The 18,197-nt window shown below is 35.0% G+C and overlaps 1 protein-coding gene across 3 annotated transcripts in view; it reads left to right on the top strand.

Moving 5' to 3' along the window:
* Window positions 1-15,276, top strand: part of SH3BGRL (SH3 domain binding glutamate rich protein like) — a 100,929-nt gene extending 85,653 nt beyond the window's left edge. For 2 of the 3 annotated variants that reach the window (XM_013050085.2, XM_013050087.2), the window contains 3 exons: window positions 3,865-4,050; window positions 8,557-8,637; window positions 14,739-15,276. In XM_013050085.2, the coding sequence (XP_012905539.1) occupies window positions 3,865-4,050; window positions 8,557-8,637; window positions 14,739-14,771 (300 nt within the window). In that variant the 3' untranslated portion in view covers window positions 14,772-15,276. The remainder of the gene's footprint in view (window positions 1-3,864; window positions 4,051-8,556; window positions 8,638-14,738) is intronic. The other variant, XM_004780639.3, reaches the window with a different exon arrangement.
* The last annotated feature ends 2,921 nt before the right edge of the window (window positions 15,277-18,197 follow it).

Raw genomic sequence — 18,197 nt, 5'->3', positions numbered from 1 at the left:
AAAGAAATGGAAAAAAATATTCCATGCTCATGGGTTGGGATAATATTGTTAAAATATTTGCTTTACCCAAAGCAACCTGCACATTTAATGCTATCCCTATCAGAGTACCAACAGAATTTCTCACAGAGCTAAAAAAAAAAAAAAAAATCCTAATATTTGTATGGAACCACAAAAGATGCCAAATAGTCAAAGCAATCCTGGAAAAGCAAAGCAATGCAAAGCTGGAGGAACCATTATTCTGAACTTTAAGCTATATTACAAAGTTGTAGTCTTCAAGGCATTATGGCACTAGCACAAAAACAGACACATAAACCAATGGAACACTGTAGAAAACCAAGAAATGAATCCATAACTATATGGTCAACTAATCTTCAACAGAGCAGAAAAGAATACCCAATGGAAAGAAGGCAGTCTCTTCAACAAATGGTGTTGGGAAAACTGAACAGTAACATGCAGAAGAATGAAACAGTACCACTTTCTTACACCAGACACAAAAATAAATTCAAAATGGAAAAGCTTCCGCACATGAAAAGAAACAACAACAAAAAAAACTAAAAGACATGGAATGGGAGAAGATATTTGCAAACAGTATATTAGATCAGAGGGTAGTATCTATAAAGAACTTAACAAAGTCAACAGCCCAAAAATTAAAAAAAAATAAACAAAAACAAATCAGTTAATAACTGGACTGAAGACATAAACAGATATTTCTCCAAAGAAGAAATACAAATGGCTAAAAGACATGAAAAAATGCTTAAGATCTCTCTCATCATCAGAGAAATACAAATCAAAACCACAGTGAGATACTGTCTCATACTAGTCAGAATAGCTAAAATTAACAACTCAGGAAGCAACAGATGTTGACAAGTATGTGGAGAAAGGAGAACTGTCTTACACTGTTGGTGGGAAGGCAAACTGGGGTAGCCACTCTGTGAAACAGTTCCCTAAAAAGTAAAATAAACAAATAAATAAATAATAAAATAAAAATAGAACTACCCTATGACCCATCAATTGCATTACTATGTACTTATCCAAAGGATACAAAAATTCAAAGAGGCACATGCAACCCAATGTTTATAGCAGCACTATCTGTGGTAGCCAAGAACTTGGAAAATTCCGAGATGTCCATCAACTGATCAATGCATAAAGAAGTGATACACACACTATGGAATATTATTCTGCCATCAAAAAGAATGGAATCTTGCCATTTGCAATAGCATGGATGGAACTAGAGTTTATTATGCTAGGTGAAATAAGTCAGTCATAGAGACAAATACTATATGATTTCACTCATGTGGAATTTAAGAAACAAAATGGATAAATATAGGGAGAAGGAAGGAAAAGAAAAGAAAATAAAGGTAGGGAGGCAAAGCATAAGAGACCCTTAAATATGGGGAACAAACTGAGGGTTGCAGGAGAGGAAATAGGTGGGGGGATGGGGTAATTGGATAATGGACATTATGTATGGTGCTTGAATTAATGAGCGCTGGATGTTATATGCAACTGATCAATCATTAAATTCTGCCCCTGAAACTAGTACTACACTATATGTGAACTAACTTGTATTCATTTTTTAAAAGTATTTATTTATTTTGCTGAGAGAGAGTGTGAGAGAGAGAGTGCACAGTGGGGAGGGACAAAGGGAGAGAGAGAGAGAGTCTTAAACCAACTCCGTGCTGAGTGTGGAGCCTGATGCAGGGCTTGATCTCATGACTCTGAGATCATGACCTGAGCCGAAACCAAGAGTCAGATGCTTAATCAACTGTACCACCCAGGTACCCCTGAACTAAATAAAATTTAAATAGAATATTGAAAGAAAAAAAATGGTAGACCCAAATGAGAGATAGGAAGCCACCAAAATCCTAGAGGAGAACAGTAACCTCTTTGACATTGGCCATAGCAACTTCTTACTAGACATGTTACTGGAGGCAAGGGAAACAAAGCAAAAATTAACTCTTGGGACTTCATCAAAATAAAAAGCTTCTACATGGTGAAGGAGACAATCAACAAAACTAAAAGCAGCTTACCAAATGGGAGAAGATATGTGCAAGTGACATATCTAATAAAGGCTTAGTATCCAAAAACCTATAAAGAACTTAATAAGTTCAACATCCTAAAAACAAATCATCTATTTTAAAAATGGGCAGAAGACATGAATAGTCATTTTTCCAATGAAAACATCCAGATGGCAAAGAGATACATGAAATGATGTTCAACATCACTCATCATCAGAGAAATATAAATCAAAACCACAATGAGGTACCATGTCACCCGTGTCAGAATGACTAAAATAAACAGTCCAGGAAGCAACATATTTTAGCAAGGATGCAGCGAAAGGGGGACCCTCTTTTCACTCCCGGTGGAATGCAAACTGGTGCAGCTATTTTGTAAACTTTATGAAAGTTTCTCAAAAAGTTAAAAATAAAATAAAAATAAAAATAAAAATACACTATGACCCAGCAATTGTACTACTAGGTGGTTACCCAAAGGATACAAAAGTACATATTTCAAGGGGTACATGCACCTGATGTTTATATCAGCATTCTCAATAATAGCTGAAATATGGAGAAAGCCCTAACGTCCATTAACTGATGAATGGATAATGAAGATGTGGTGTGTGTGTGTATATATATATATATAATGGAATATTACTCAGCCATCAAAAGGAATTAGATCCTGCCATTTGCAATGATTCAGCTGAATCAAATCTAGTACAAGGTTAAGAAAATAAGTCAGTCAGAAAAAGACAATTATGATTTCACTCATATCTGAAACTTAGGAAACAAAATAGATGGATATATGGAAAGGGGGAAAGAAGAGAGGGAAGCAAACCATAAAAGACTCTAAAGGACAGAGAACAAACTGAGGGTTGGTGAAGGGAGGTGGGTAGGGTATGGGCTAAATGAATGATGGGTATTAAGGATGGCGCTTGTTATAATAAATACTGGGTGTTATATGTTAAGTGATGAATCAATGAATTCTACTCCTGAAACCAATATTACACTATATATTAACTAATATATTTATATATATTTAACTATATATTAATTAAAAATTGAAATAAAAGATATATAGATGGCCAATAGACACACGAGAAAATGCTGCACATTACTTATCATCAGAAAAGTACAATTTATTTTATTTTTTAAAATATTTTATTTATTTGAGAGAGAGAGAGAGAGAGAGAGTGACACAGAAAGAGAGAGAAGAGTGTATGAGTAGGGGGAAGGAGTAGAGGGAGAAGGAGAAGCAGACTCCCTGCTATGCAGGGAGCCAGATGGGCTTGATCCCAGACCCCGAGATCATGACCAGAGCTAAAAGCAGTTTTAACCAACTTACTCAGAAACTCTGAAAAATGCAATTTAAAAACACATCGAGATATCATTTTATACCTATCAGATTGTCTAAACAAGAAACGAGTGTTGGTAAGGATATGGAGGAAAGGAAACTCTTGTAGCATTGGTAGGAATGCAAATATGTGCACCCCCTGCAGAAAATAGTGTGGAGTTTCCTCAAAATTTTATAAATAGAACTACCTTATGATCCAGTAATTGCACTACTGAGTATTTACTTCAAAAATACACGAATTCAAAAAAACACTCATTCAAAAGGATACATGCACCCCATGTTTATTATACCATTATATACAATAGCCAAATTATGAAAGCAGCCCAAGTGTGCAGTTAGATAAATGGATAAAAGTGTGATTCTATAAATAAATGAACATTACTCAGCTATTAAAAAAACAAAAAACAAAAACTCCTTGACATTTGCAAGGACATGGATGATAACATAATAAAAAAAATGAAAAATAAAAACAAAATCTGTATGTTCAACATAGGTTCTTTGTCCTTTGGGTTCTAGATTAAGAAGAAACAGCAAGACGTGCTTGGTTTTTTAGAAGCTAACAAAATAGGATTTGAAGAAAAAGACATTGCAGCCAATGAAGAGAATCGGAAGTGGATGAGAGAAAATGTACCTGAAAACAGTCGACCAGCCACAGGATACCCTCTGCCACCTCAGATTTTCAATGAAAGCCAGTACCGTGGGGTAAGTAACCAATTTAAACTCTTGTTTTATCAAATGGATCACCTTAAATCCATCCTATCCCTTTCACCCCACCTCCAATTTTGCATAGAGCCATTTCTCCTGTTCATCTCTTCATCCATCCTAGGCAGCTGGGTTATTTCTACTAGGAAGCAAATGGAGTCATCCCCCCCAAAATGTCCTGTAAATGCATAAATACAGACCTTGAATATATAGTTACCTTTCCATTTCTTTTTTTTACGATTTTATTTTTAAGCCATGTCTACAACCAACCTTTGGATTGAATTCATAACCCCAAGATCAAAAGTTGCATGCTTTATCAACTAAGCCAGCCAGGCAACCTGCCTTTCCATTTCCTCATCTTATTTCTATCTAGAGCAATGGTGTTGTTTCAGTTATGTCCATGAAGAAGCTTCTGAGAAGTCAGCTGCTTATTTGGATTAAAAATAACTTAAAAAGAGTAATATCTTACTTCCTACTTGAAGCCAGTAATACTTTTATTTTGGTATTATTAATGAAGTTTTAGAAAATGTTATGTTAGGTAGTTAAACTCATTGAGAAACAAGGGAAACAAAAATAGGCTTTTGCTTTGTGACTGGTGCTTTCAAGTATGCCATCTTTAGTCTTTATTTAAGCCATAGAGTAGTTTCCTTTAATCTTCTGTTAATGTATATTTAACATTTAATACTTTATATTTAGCAGCTTATGGCCTTTCTGGGTTCCATGGCAAGTACAAGTATAAATATATATATTTTTTCTCTTAAGGAGCTGGTTGGAAGTGAGGTTTGGAAAAGTCACACACACCTCAAACAATTGGAGTGTGGTTATGAATCCATAGCTATGTGGTGAGAGAATACAGAAAGCATTTGTAAGGCTTACAGGAATTTCCAGTAAAGAACTGTTTGAATTGTTATGTCCTCAGAATTAGCATGACTGGAGAATAAATGTATTATAGCCAGCAATCCAAATATTCTAGTTTATAGGTTTCCATGGAAGTAAAAGGATTCCTTTGGTGGGGATCTTTTTTTGTGTGCCAATTCTGAAAATTAAAGGGAGGGAACATGGCAAAAATGAGAATTTTACTGACACAAAATATTTTCTCTGTGAATTGAATTTTTTTTTTAGTTCTGAGGAGGGTCCTGAAGATTTCATCTGTTGTTACTAACAGTACCAACGTGTAATGATGTACTCTGCAGATAAGAAAAAGGCAATTAGGCTATTCATTTAGATAGTGAAACCTCAATGCCTCTATAATTGAAATTTTTGTAAATGCTGTATCCCAGGAGCTGGAAGAGGCCTCAGAGGCCATCCAGTCCAATATAAGTCAGCATATATTCTTAACTTTTTTTTTGAAGTAGATATTTTAATTCATTTGGCTTTAAAACCAAACACATTTTAGGTTATAAGGGTAACATTTCAAAAAACCCCATTGACCTGGTTTATTTCTCCTTCAGAAGCCACACTGTAAGGAAATGGAGTGTATTACACAAATCAGGTATCCCTGAGAAATAGGGAGCTGGAAAGGAAGGGGCAGGAGATGAGACTCAACCAAATAAATATTTGTTAATGGAAGAAGAATCCAATTTTTATCGAATGCCTGCTGTGTATCAAGCACTAAGCTAAGAGTTTAATAACAATAAAAATTAAGATTTTTCTCTATACAGACTCTTAGAGAGAAGGGTATATAATAACCATCATAGAAAGCGTGTGATGTGTCAGTTATTATACTACATACTTTATGTGTATTTTATTAGTTAGTTCCCATACTAATCACATGAGGTAGGTGTTGTTATTCCTGTATTATGGATGAAAAAATTGAGGCCTAGAAGGTTAACTGACTAGCTAAATCTGTTTTATTCTCAAGCTTACTTTTTCTGTTAAATTACTGTATATGTCATTTTCCTATTTATACAAAGATTTCATTTTCATTATTTTCTTCCTACATTCTGTATTATGGTGGGGGGTACTGATCTCAGTAAATTATATTTCCCAGTCTCTATTGCTGACTGGCTACCTATTAGGTTTGGCCAATTAACAGGAGAATTGGTTGGAAGAATGGAGGACAGAAGAGAGGAAAAGCCAAGGTATTCACTTCCTTCCTGCTTCTGGAGGTGGCCATGGCAGTGGCTGTGTCTCCTTTGTGGTACCAGGTATCCCAGCTCCTGGTTTCTGTAATATCATCTTCTGCAATTCTTCCTTTAGCCCTATAACTGTGGTAACATCTTCTTGCTATTGCTAATCTTGGTGGTTGCCTTGCTATTTCCCATTTGTCTTTCATCAGTTCCTTGGTAAATAAATTCTTCACATCAAATTCCCTTGTTTAAAACATCTCAAGGTCTCTCAACGTTGGCACAACTGACATATTGGGTTGGATAATTCTTGTTGTTGAGGGCTACCCTGTGCATTGTAGGACATTTAGCAGCATCTTGGCTTCCATCTATGAGCACCAGTAACACCCTCACAGTTGTGAAAAACCAAAAGTATCTCCATACTTTGCCAGATGTCCAAGGGTGTAGGGTGGTGGATTACTTCCTACCACTGAACTCTGGCTTAGGTTCTTATTTCTAGACTGGAAATAACCAATCTACAACATAGATGAAGCTCTGCTATAGTAGGTAAAACATTTATAAGGATAATCTTGGTTCTGAAAAAGCTTCTGATATGTATATGGAGAACTGGAGCATTTTTTCATGATTAGTAACTAATATGATACCAATATATGGTAGAATACATTATGTATTAATCTTATTGAAATCCCAGAGGTGTAAACAAAATATCTTTTATTTTTTCCTCACGTGAATTCCTATAGAAGAAGCAGATGATGTCACAATTGGTTTTGTATACTCCTTGTAAATATTTTAAATTTGCATTCCGTAGGATTGAGCCATGTATAGATACGAAGATCTTCATGTTTTGTTTATCTTGTATTCTTAGCACCAAAAATGATTGCTATGTAATAGGTTCTCAGTACATATTTGCAGAATAAATTAATTAATCTGGCTTAATTGAGAAATGGATCATGTTCTTTTCTCTCAGAGTTACAAACCTAAGTCCAGGGCCAAAAAATGATAATATACATTGATCCCAAAACACTTGAAACAGACAACTAGATTAGCACTTTATGATCAGATTTCAGTATAGCTGAAACCTACTTTCTTTCACATGAATTTAAAGACTGGCATGAGTTATTTCTGTTACTTTGAACAAGCGGTAAGAAATACCTCTTCTGTGAATGTTGAACTCTTACAACTAGCATTTTGAGGTTCCTTTCAAGTGGTTGAGTGTAGAAATGATGTATATTGTCTGTTTACTTTGAGTAGTTTATAAGTCTCATGTGTCTCAGTATGAAATTATTGTCAAGATCCAATTAGTTTCACTTTTTGAAGAGTAAACTCATAGGAGGCTGTTCATAAATGTCTGCTGTTTAGGGTTTATTCCTTTGCCAACATGGAGGGAACACAGTAAGATGCTTTGAATCAATCCTTAGGGAGATTCAAGTAGCTCTGAACAATTCTGACTTTTTAAAAATAATCCCTAAATAAGAGAGATACTGATGTTTCTTGGGGTGAGGTTCCAATTTAGGGTCATCAGTGGCTTGAGAAATCCTCCAAGTACCAGAAATCCTGCATATATCTAAACTTTATATCTCCAGATCCTCCAAGTGCCAGGACGTGACCCTGTAATTGATTATTTATTGGTGAGGGAATCTCTAGAGAAACCAGCAAATTATGAATGCTTTTTACTTCCAATAAATTAGCCAAAATGTCAGTCTTAATTCTATGTGTTTTAAATTAAACAAAGTAAGGCCAGCTAGAGGCAATGGCTGTGTTTTATAAGTAGATTTGCTATTGATTACATTTTATAGTTAAATTTAGGCAATTCTTTGTGTTACTTCTAAAGCATGCTTGGTGACTTAGAGGATGACAGTGGAAAGCCCAACCAAATTCAGTCATGTGGGTTTTTTTCTTGGATCCCTGAACTGAAACATCTTACTGGTTTGTTTGCTCTTCTGGTCATATTTCATGAAAATCTCATTCCTTTCCTCCAAAGACAGCATAGCTTTATTACTCTCATGGCCTAGCTAATATCTGGTATACTGTAGGTTCTGAGGATATCTCTACCTTAATCAATAACGAAAGGGAAATAATGCAAAACAGGAACAACACCCCCCTACCAAAAATAACCAACCTTTTACTGGTAAATTATGGTTGCTTTGGGCTGTGGAGAAAGCTACTTGTCCTCAGACAGATTTGAATGCTATATGATATGGAATAAGCCATTTTGCAGTTTCTGCCCAGCAGAACAGCACTTATTCTAACCCGCGTTAAATGGGATCTAATATGCCTTGCGTTTTCACTTCTCTTTCTAAAATTCTAGCATTTTGGAAGTTAGGTAGTCTGTATGCCCCACCCAAAAGGTTGACCAATGAGTTCATTTTGAATAAATTTATTCTTTTATTTACCTTGCTGGTTGTTTATTGCTAACTCCTCTTGCCTTCTTTTCATTAAGGACTATGATGCCTTCTTTGAAGCCAGAGAAAATAATGCAGTGTATGCCTTTTTAGGATTGACAGCCCCACCTGGTTCAAAGGTATGATTCTTTTTTATTCCCCCTCCTTTATAAGCCATTTTATTGCTGCTGGGTTTTTTAGTCAGTGAGAGTTCTACCTTTAGTAAGTACTCAGGTTAAACTAGAGGCAGTGTAACATGGCTAAAAGGAAATATTCCTTCTCTGCATGCACTTAATCCCAGGTATGGCAAACAGATGTGCATAATCAAATATGTAAAGTATATGAGTAGGAGGTAGGTGGAGTGATTTCCTCATTGGGTTATCCAAAGCAACAAATTTATCATTGACTCATTCATAAGTGACTACCAATTTTAAAGACTCCATTATTTCAGCTGTCATGCATGGTTTTGTATCAGCAGAACTGATCTTAGTTTATAGTTATCTTCTTGGCAGCATCTATTGTCTTTGTGTGAAAGCAAATGCTTTAACTAAAAGCATTTGAGTTTCAAAATTGGTCACTAAATTGCTGGCTAAATTTGGGGCTTTCTCCCTGCCAACAACAAATTAATTTTTCAAGTGGTAATGTTTCCAGGGGAGACCATATAAAGAAAAGAATAAAAAAATTAGATTATCTATTTAATGAAATGTCTTAAAGCTATGGGCATTAAATATTTCTTTGCCTTTCACCATAGGTCTATTCTATACAGGCTGGCTTAACCAGAACGTATGTCCCTGTTCTATCACTTTATGTTTTGTTCTTAGCAACTAATTTTATGTTAAACAGATTCTTTGAACTCCAACTTCTTCAATTTTCAGAGTCTGTTATTGCTCATGTTTTCAGCAGAGAACATTTACTAGCATTGTTTTCTGAGTCACTGTGAAATTCTGTTTCCTTGATGAAATTTCTTTTCCCATGGATAAAATGTCTTATTTTAGGCTTTGTATAATTTGAGTTGTAAGAAATGTTAAGTAAAATATTTTTGTTTTAATCAAGTTAGGAAAATCCAATTTAAATCATTGATATCAGTACAGATAAGAGGAAGTATGAAAGGAGAGATAATCTATTTTCTGTGGCTCATTACTCCCTCTCCTTCAATTAAAATTATGAGTAATTCATTTACTTACTCTTTCAGCAAGTATTGACTGCCAAGCACTAACTTGACATTAATGGTGGAACGAATACAGAGAATGAAGCATAGTCACTACCTTCAAAGTGTATTTAACCTAATGAAGGAAAAGTATACAATAATTCTTCAACAAAAATGTCTGCAAATAATTATAATCAAACACATATTATGGTAAATTCTGTATACCCTGAATAAAATGTAGGTGACCAGAGGAAATAATAATAAATTATTACTAAGGAATTTGGGGAAAGTTTCACAGAGGAAATGACAGTTGAGCTGTTAGGATTCAAAAATACTGAAATGACACAAAGATGTCTTTCACAGAGGCAGCAATAGGAACCACTGCATTGGGATGTAGCTTCAAATGATGGTATGTTCAGGAAGCAGAGTGTAGTGCAGTTCGTCTCCAGAATAGGGCATATTAAATAGAGGATGTGAGATTGGCTAGGTAAGTTTGACTAAATTATAAGTGCTGTGTTAGGTACTTTCAGCTTTATGCTCTAGGTATACAAAAGCCATGGCAGGAAATGGGGGAAGACAATGATAAGTTTATCTCTGCATTTTTAAGATGTGATTTTATCTATGTCTTAAGAAAATTGGCAGTTGAACAAACCATAAGTGACTCTTAATCTCACAAAACAAACTGTGGGTTGCTGGGGGGAGGGGGCTTGGGAGAGGGGGGTGGGGTTATGGACATTGGGGAGGGTATGTGCTATGGTGAGTGCTGTGAAGTGTGTAAACCTGGCGATTCACAGACCTGTACCCCTGGGGATAAAAATACATTATATGTTTATAAAAAATATATAAAATAAAATATAAAAAAAAGAAAATTGGCAGTTGTATAAATTGTGAAAAAAAATGGGGGAAATTAGATATTAGAGATAGATAGGCCAACCCATTATATAGTCTTGAAACTTTGAAAACAAAGTTAAACATCCAAATATAGGGTCAACAAAAACAGTTTATTTACTGAATGAACTAGTGCTTTCAGTAAAAAATGTGTTTGTAGGCATGCCTGGGTGGCTCAGTCAGTTACGCAACTGCCTTCAGCTCAGGTCATGATCTCAGGGTCCTGGGATCAAGCCCCACATTGGGCTCCTTGCTCAGCAGAGATCCTGCTTCTCCCTCTCCCTCTGCCTGCTTGTGCTCTCTTTCTCTCTCTCTCTATGTGTCAAATACATAAATAAAATCATTTAAAATATTTAAAGAAATAAAAAAAATTAAATTAGTTTATAAAAAGTTGAAAATAGAGTTACTGTATAACCCAGCAATTGCACTACTGGGTATTTACCCTAAAGATATAAAGGTAGTGATCTGAAGGGGCACGTGCACCTGAATGTTTATAGCAGCAATGTCCACAATAGCCAAGCTGTGGAAAGAACCTAGATGTCCATCAACAGATGAGTGGGTAAAGAAGATGTGGTATATATATATACAATGGAATATTATGCAGCCATTAAAAGAAGTGAAATCTTGCCATTTGCAACAACATGGATGGTACTAGAGCTGAGCGAAATAAGTCAATCAGAGAAAGACAATTATCATATGATCTCCCTGATAAGAGGAATTTGAGAGGCAGAGTTAGGGGTTTGGGGGGTAGGGAAGGAAAAAATGAAACAAAATGGGATCGGGAGGGAGACAAACCATAAGAGACTCTTAATCTCACAAAACAAACTGAGGGTTGCTGGGGGCGGGGTGGAGGGGTATGGAGAGGGTGGTTGGGTTATGGACATTGGACAGGGTATGTGATATAATGAGTGCTATGAAGTGTGTAAGCCTGACGATTCACAGACCTGTACCCCTGGGGCAAATAATACATTATATGCTAATAAAAATAATTAATAAATAAATAAGGGGTTTGTGTAAAGATACACTATAATACAGTACATAGCTGTTTTTACTGTATAATTAATATTCTAATTATGTTAGGAGACTGAACTTAACCATAGCTAAATGTGACTATTTTCTCCTTTCTTCATTTTCCAAATAATTAACATACATTGTCTTTATATTTAAGAATTATTCAAAACCAATGCAGTGGAGAACTTGATATTTAAAAGTACCTTATGACAAATATACTTCCATAAAATAAATCCTTCTGTGGAAGACAGTTTTTATATTTTTTTGTATATTGGATGCATTTAAAACAGTGCATATTGATACTTACAAATTACTCTTTTTTATTAATACAAAAGTTTATTCCTTAGTACTAGCATTTCTTTATAGTGGAGGTGATTATTTTCAGATATGAAAGAAAATATTGTATTTATACTAAAAAGTAAAAATTTGGTGATATCATGTTGAGAGAAAAATCATTAACTGTTATTCACTAGTATGTTGATGGAGTAGAGAACACTGATTAGAGAAATGTTCTCATTAGCTTTGGTTGAACCACCCTGCTTTAGGGAGGAGCAATGGAAACTCCCTCTGCTGTGAGATTTGAAGCATTCCTATTTCCACTAAGCCCATCCTATTGTACTACATCTCCAAGAGAAATTCTATATTTCACTTAGCTGTGGTGTTGGTGCTGGTTATTAGGCAAGAAGTGGAGTGGAGAAAAGCAGGAAAGAAGGATGGATGTCTGCAATGGGCCAAGCACTGAGCTAGACACTTCACATACATCTTGTTTTATCCTTATATCATACTTATGAGCTTGGTGTCCTCAATGGCATTTTACAGTAGAGGAAATTGATGTTCAGATAATTTAAATAATTTGTTCAAGGTTACATAATAATTGAGTAGCAGAGCTGGAATTTGAACCCAGGATTATCTGACTCAAAATCAGTGCATTTATAGAATAATGTTTATATTAAGAATAGAGGAGGAGGATGCCTCATATCTCTGTTTCCAATCTCTCTGGTTGGTTACATAATCCATGAACTATAAATATTGGCACATCTGTGTAGTAACAAATATTTCAGCCCAATTACATAAATGGTGTATAAAATGTAATTAGAAAACTAATTAAGGGTGCCTGGGTGGCTCAGTGGGTTAAAACCTCTGCCTTCAGTTCGGGTCATGATCCCAGGGTCCTGAGATTGAGCCCTGCATCAGGGTCTCTGCTCAGCAGGGAGCCTGCTTCCTCCTCTCTCTCTGCCTACTTGTGATCTCTCTCTGTCAAATAATAAATTTTTAAAAATCTTTAAAAAAAAGAAAATGAAATAATTTAAAGATGATGTATTAAAAAGATAAACCATAAAGAACTTTGAATTGTCTTTTTGTTTTGGATGTTTGTGCTAATAATTTCTTCCATTAAAAGGGATAACTGAGAACTAAAGTATTTATGACAAATTACACCAAAGATTGATAGGATGTGATTTTAGGGAATTAGGCTGTTTCCAAAATACTAGTTACTCAGGGGCATTGGATGTGTAAAAGAAAAAGGACATCACATTAGAACATATTTACATATAACTACTTCCCCAACTATATGTGCTAGGATTTTGAGGGAACTTGGTGTAAAATTCATTCTCTGTGCAAGGAAATTCTTGGAATTTAATTTCATAAAATGAAACAAAATGTATAATGTGGGTCTAAGATATATTCATTTTGACCGCCAAACACTGAGTTTGATGTTTTAAAAGAGATCAGGGCTGTTTTTTTTTTTTTTTTTTTTTTGGAAGGGTATTGGAAGGTGAGTTAGTACAGTGTCTTCTCTAGTATCCTTCCTTCATTTCTCCATTTTTTGTTTCATAAAAATCTAGCATATTTTTTTTCTTTTTCCCCTTTTTCTGGGCATAGTATCAGATGCCCATTTTGGAGTATTCAACTGTCCCCACTCCTCCTGAGACTATCAAGTATTCAAGTTAAGGCACATGTTTATTATGGTATTGTCTAGTATACACGATTTTTACAACCTAACTCTGAAGTAACTTTCACCAAAGTCACTTTTACCACCCATCTTTAGTTCCACAAACATTTCCTGCAATGTATTTTGTGTCAAGTACTATGGTAGGTGCCAGAGCACATCAATAGGTCAGAGTTCCTATGCTGGAGATACTCATTGCCCAGAGGAGAAGAATAACAACTTGACCTCTTCTCCTGCCTACAGTTGTAAAATTTAAAAACAACAATATTTTAACAAATAGCATATTTTTTTGAAAGAATCAAGAAGATCGATTTCCAAGTAATTTCAACCTTAATTAAACAAAACAATTTACTGTAAACCTTAGGTGACAATGTTGTGGAACAGCCAGTTTTGGTGAAAAATCATACAGAAAAGAAATCATCTACTTCCAAATAATATATGAACTATACTTGTAAATCACTTGCCTTTATGGAATTATTTCAAACAATTAGTAATGATTAGGCAGTCTTCTATTATAGCTGCTTCTAAGCAGAAATTTCTACTTTATGGTTTTTCCTTTTTTAAAGATTTTTATTTATTTGAGAGAGATCTAGAGAGAGAGCATACACACAGAGGGAGAGGGAGAGAGAGAACCAGAGTCCCCATTGGGCAGGGAGCCTGATGCAGGGCTGGATTCCAGGACCGTGGGACCATGACCTGAGCCAAAGGCAGACAACTGAGCCACCCAGGCACCCTTTACAGTTTTTCTACTAAGAATTTTTAGGCAAGGCAGTCTTCTCCAGAAGCCGTTTTTGTTTTTGAATATTCTGTTTTGATAGGTGACCCTGGTGGTGGGTGATATATGTATATCCTCTGTCATGAAAAGATGATTCCTATTTTTTTTTATTATGTGAACAAGGCAACTCACTGAAATATATAATCTAATCTAACCTCAAAAAATATATTCTGTTTTAAAAAATCTATTTACGTTTGAGAGAGAGAGAGAAAGAGGACACATGAAGGGGTGGAGGGAAAGAAACAGACTTTCCACTGAGAGCAGAGCCAGCCAGAGGACTCGCTAGATCCCAGGACCCTGAGGCCATGACCTGAGCAGAAGCCGAGTCAGATGCTCAACAGACTGAGCCACCCAGGCACCCCAGCTTTTGAATATTCTTAATAATTTAAGTTAATATAATTTATCCACAATGTACATAGATGTCCCTTCTGTGATATTTAAATATATCTGTTTTGTTTGTTTTTCATTTCAGGAAGCAGAAGCTCAGGCAAAGCAGCAAGCATGAACCTTAAACATTCTGCCTTAAGCATCCTGAAAAAGGAGTCTCTATTGCTTTTAAAATCATCTTGGCTTCAAGAGAAATCAGCTTAATGTTGAGATAATAGATTAGTTGGTTTTTTCACATGCAAACAATCATAACGAATACATAACTAAAATATGAATATTATGATGAGGCTAATGGGAGGTGTGCATAAAAATTTTAGATGTCATGGAACAGTATTGTTATCTTCCAAGGCATTTTATGTACTTCGGTTACTTTAAAAAGCGAAGACCTGTCCTTTGTTTGTGGTATTATTATTGCAGCTTCAGTATTTCTGTAGCTTTATGTTGAGGAATTTAAAATACAGAGTGAAAGAAAGAATCCATCTCTTGTCCCCAAATTGCCTCATTAATTTTAGTTAATAAAAATATGTACATTTTTTTATGGTACAGTCACTTTTGTTTTGTTTTGTTTTGTTTTGTTTTAATTTTTATTTATTTGACAGACAGAGATCACAAGTAGGCAGAGAGGCTGGCAGAGAGAGAGAGGGGGAAGCAGGCTCCCTGCTGAGCAGAGAGCCCAATGCAGGGCTTGATCCCAGGTCCCTGGGATCATGACCTGAGCCGAAGGCAGAGGCTTAACCCACTGAGCCACCCAGGCGCCCCAAATATGTACCTTTTGATGTGAAGTTTTTGTGATTGAAAGGTACCTGCAGGTAATATTTATGATATGTTAGACATTGTAATTTCTTATGGTAACTATAACATGCCTATTATTTTGTAATTGAAACTGTATGTAGTAAACCACAGGTTTTCTAGGCTTCTAAATGTAGCCTTTCATTGTATATTTCAGTGATTAGAACAGATGACCTCCTACAAAAAATAGATGCATTCAGTTAACAAGTTCCCTGCTTAACTGCACAGCTATAATGTGATCATGTTTCTAAGTTGCTTGCCCAGTGATACATGTGTATATATGTTAGGAATGTATGATAGCATGCAAGTTTAAAATGGCAACCTTTTGCAAAGAGCTCTGAATTTTAATTAACTACTGTAAGATAGGTCACAGCATTCAGTGCCCAAGACTGGTTTTTGTAGGATCTTTGCTAAAAAATTCTTAGCATTTCCTCCTTAAAATGACTTATGATCACAAATGCCACTACTTCTTAGATATTTGATATTTTTTTTTCAGTTTAGGCATATATTGCATGAAATTATTAATGTAAGTGGAAAGAATATTTTCTATGCTTCTATTACAGTGAATAGCACAAGTATTAGATTAAAAACTTCCATTTTTAAAATTTTAATCATGAAAACTTCTAAGAAAATAAGAAACATTATGGCTTAAATTACTTACCCAGAAGATATACATATTATACTTTTATTCCATACTAAAACTTTAAAAAACCCTTTTAATTTAAATTACTTTATCATATCATTTGATATATTCAAGTCTGTGCTTTTTGCCAAAATCAGCATATAATGAAGATATAGCTTTGTTTACTGAAATTCAAACTTGACACAATGCTTTAAAATAAATTCAGTCTTTTTAGAAATATAATCTATGTGTCCCTAGAGTTTCTAAATAGTATAATAGTAATTTTAGATGAATAACACATGTTTTAAAAGGCGTCAAAGGAGAAAATAAAAAAAAAGAAAAAATAATTTGAATGCAATTTCTAAATTTCCTTTTTAAAATTCTAAATTTTGCTACCCACACTAGACTAGCACAAAGAGCTATTCCATTGTTTTGTCTTCAAAAATAGGCCAGGGAGAACTCTAGAGAAAACAGGATGCCTTGTAATAGATTCTGGAAAATGCTAAAAAAATGTTTGGTGACTATCTTTTCCTAAGCTTTATTAAAAGTTGATTATACTACTTGCGATATTCTATGTGGACATTTCTTTATACTTACTCATTCAAAAATTGTATTTCAGTTCATTTAAATTATGAGAAAAGTAATAGTACTAAGTTGAAATATTCTTAAATGATAATAACAAATAATATAGCAAATCACTATTGCTTTCGTTGGCTTACTATCCTAACATTAATTATGGTGAATTATTTTGATATTATAAATGGGAATGTAAGACATAATGCTACCAACATGAAGAGTGAATCATTCCTCCAGCAGTTCAGAGTTTTATAATACCTCCCTTATACTTTTTAAAACATTGTTATTCATGACACAGATATTCAACAAGAGAAAGAAATTAACATTTAATTCAATTGTTTAATACAATTTTATAGTTTTATTATGTGCTCAGAATAATCACAGTGGAGGGGTGCCTGGTGGCTCAGTGGGTTAAGCCTCTGCCTTCAGCTCATGTCATGGACTCAGGGTCCTGGGATCGAGCCCCACATCAGGCTCTCTGCTCAGCAGGGAGCTTAGTTTCCCCCCCCCGCCTCTCTCTCTGCTTTCCTCCCTGCCTACTTGTGATGTCTTTCTCTGTCAAATAAATAAAATCTTTTAAAAAAACCTATAATCACAGTGGAGTATAGAAAACAATGTCAACCCACTTTTCATCCTTCAAGTTTACATTGTCTCCAATGAAGCATTCTTTTTTTTTTAAAAGATTTTGTTTATCTATTTATGTATGTATTTATTTGAGAGACAGAAAGAGAGAGAGAGCACAAGCGGAGGGAGAGGCTGAGGGAGAGGGAAAAGCAGAGTTCCTGCTGAGCAGGGAGCCAGATGCCTGGCTCCATATCAGGGCTCTGGGATCATGACCTAAGCTGAAGGTAGACAGTTAACTAATTGGGCCACCCAGGTGCCTTTCCAATGAAGCATTCTATAGTTTGTACTTAATAGTTTAATTTTCATTTCAATCCAAATTTTCACAAGATAGAATAAGACACTATAATATCTTATAATAACAATAATATAATATTGCTACTGTGAAATTCTGAAAATTCAAAACATATTTTCTGTTTTATATAAATAGATTATTTCAGAATATAAGGCTCAACATGCTACATATACATACTTATGGATTATAGTGTTAAAAAGCATCTTTCACACTTACTTTGATGAGCACTGAGAAATGTATGAAATTGTTGAATTGCTACATTGTACACCTAAAACCAATACAGCACTGTATGTTAACTGCACTGAAATTATTTTTACTATCAAATAAGTTAAAAATGTCAAAAATCCATCAAAAACAAATGACATTTTTGACCTCAGAGTTAAGATGATGGAGGAGTAGGGGGGCCCTAAGCTTGCTTCATCCCTCAAACACAGATAGATAAATATAAAATTATTCTGAACACTCAAGAAATCAGTCTGAGGAGTGACAGAACAAACTGCATATCTACAAGTAGAACAATGGTCACATTGTTAAAGGAGTTGTGGAGAGTTCATTTGAGGGAGAAAATAGTGTGGGTGCTGTGGAGAGAGGAGGGAATCCTGATCACAGAGAGAGGAGTGAGAAAGAGAGAATGAAAGCAT

The sequence above is a fragment of the Mustela putorius genome, unplaced genomic scaffold (genome assembly GCF_011764305.1).
Source record: "Mustela putorius furo isolate JIRA1106 unplaced genomic scaffold, ASM1176430v1.1 tig00001021_pilon_pilon_pilon, whole genome shotgun sequence".
NCBI classification, from domain to species: domain Eukaryota; kingdom Metazoa; phylum Chordata; class Mammalia; order Carnivora; family Mustelidae; genus Mustela; species Mustela putorius.
The sequence above is the reverse complement of the archived record's forward strand: the minus strand, read 5'-3'. Positions and strand labels throughout refer to the sequence as shown.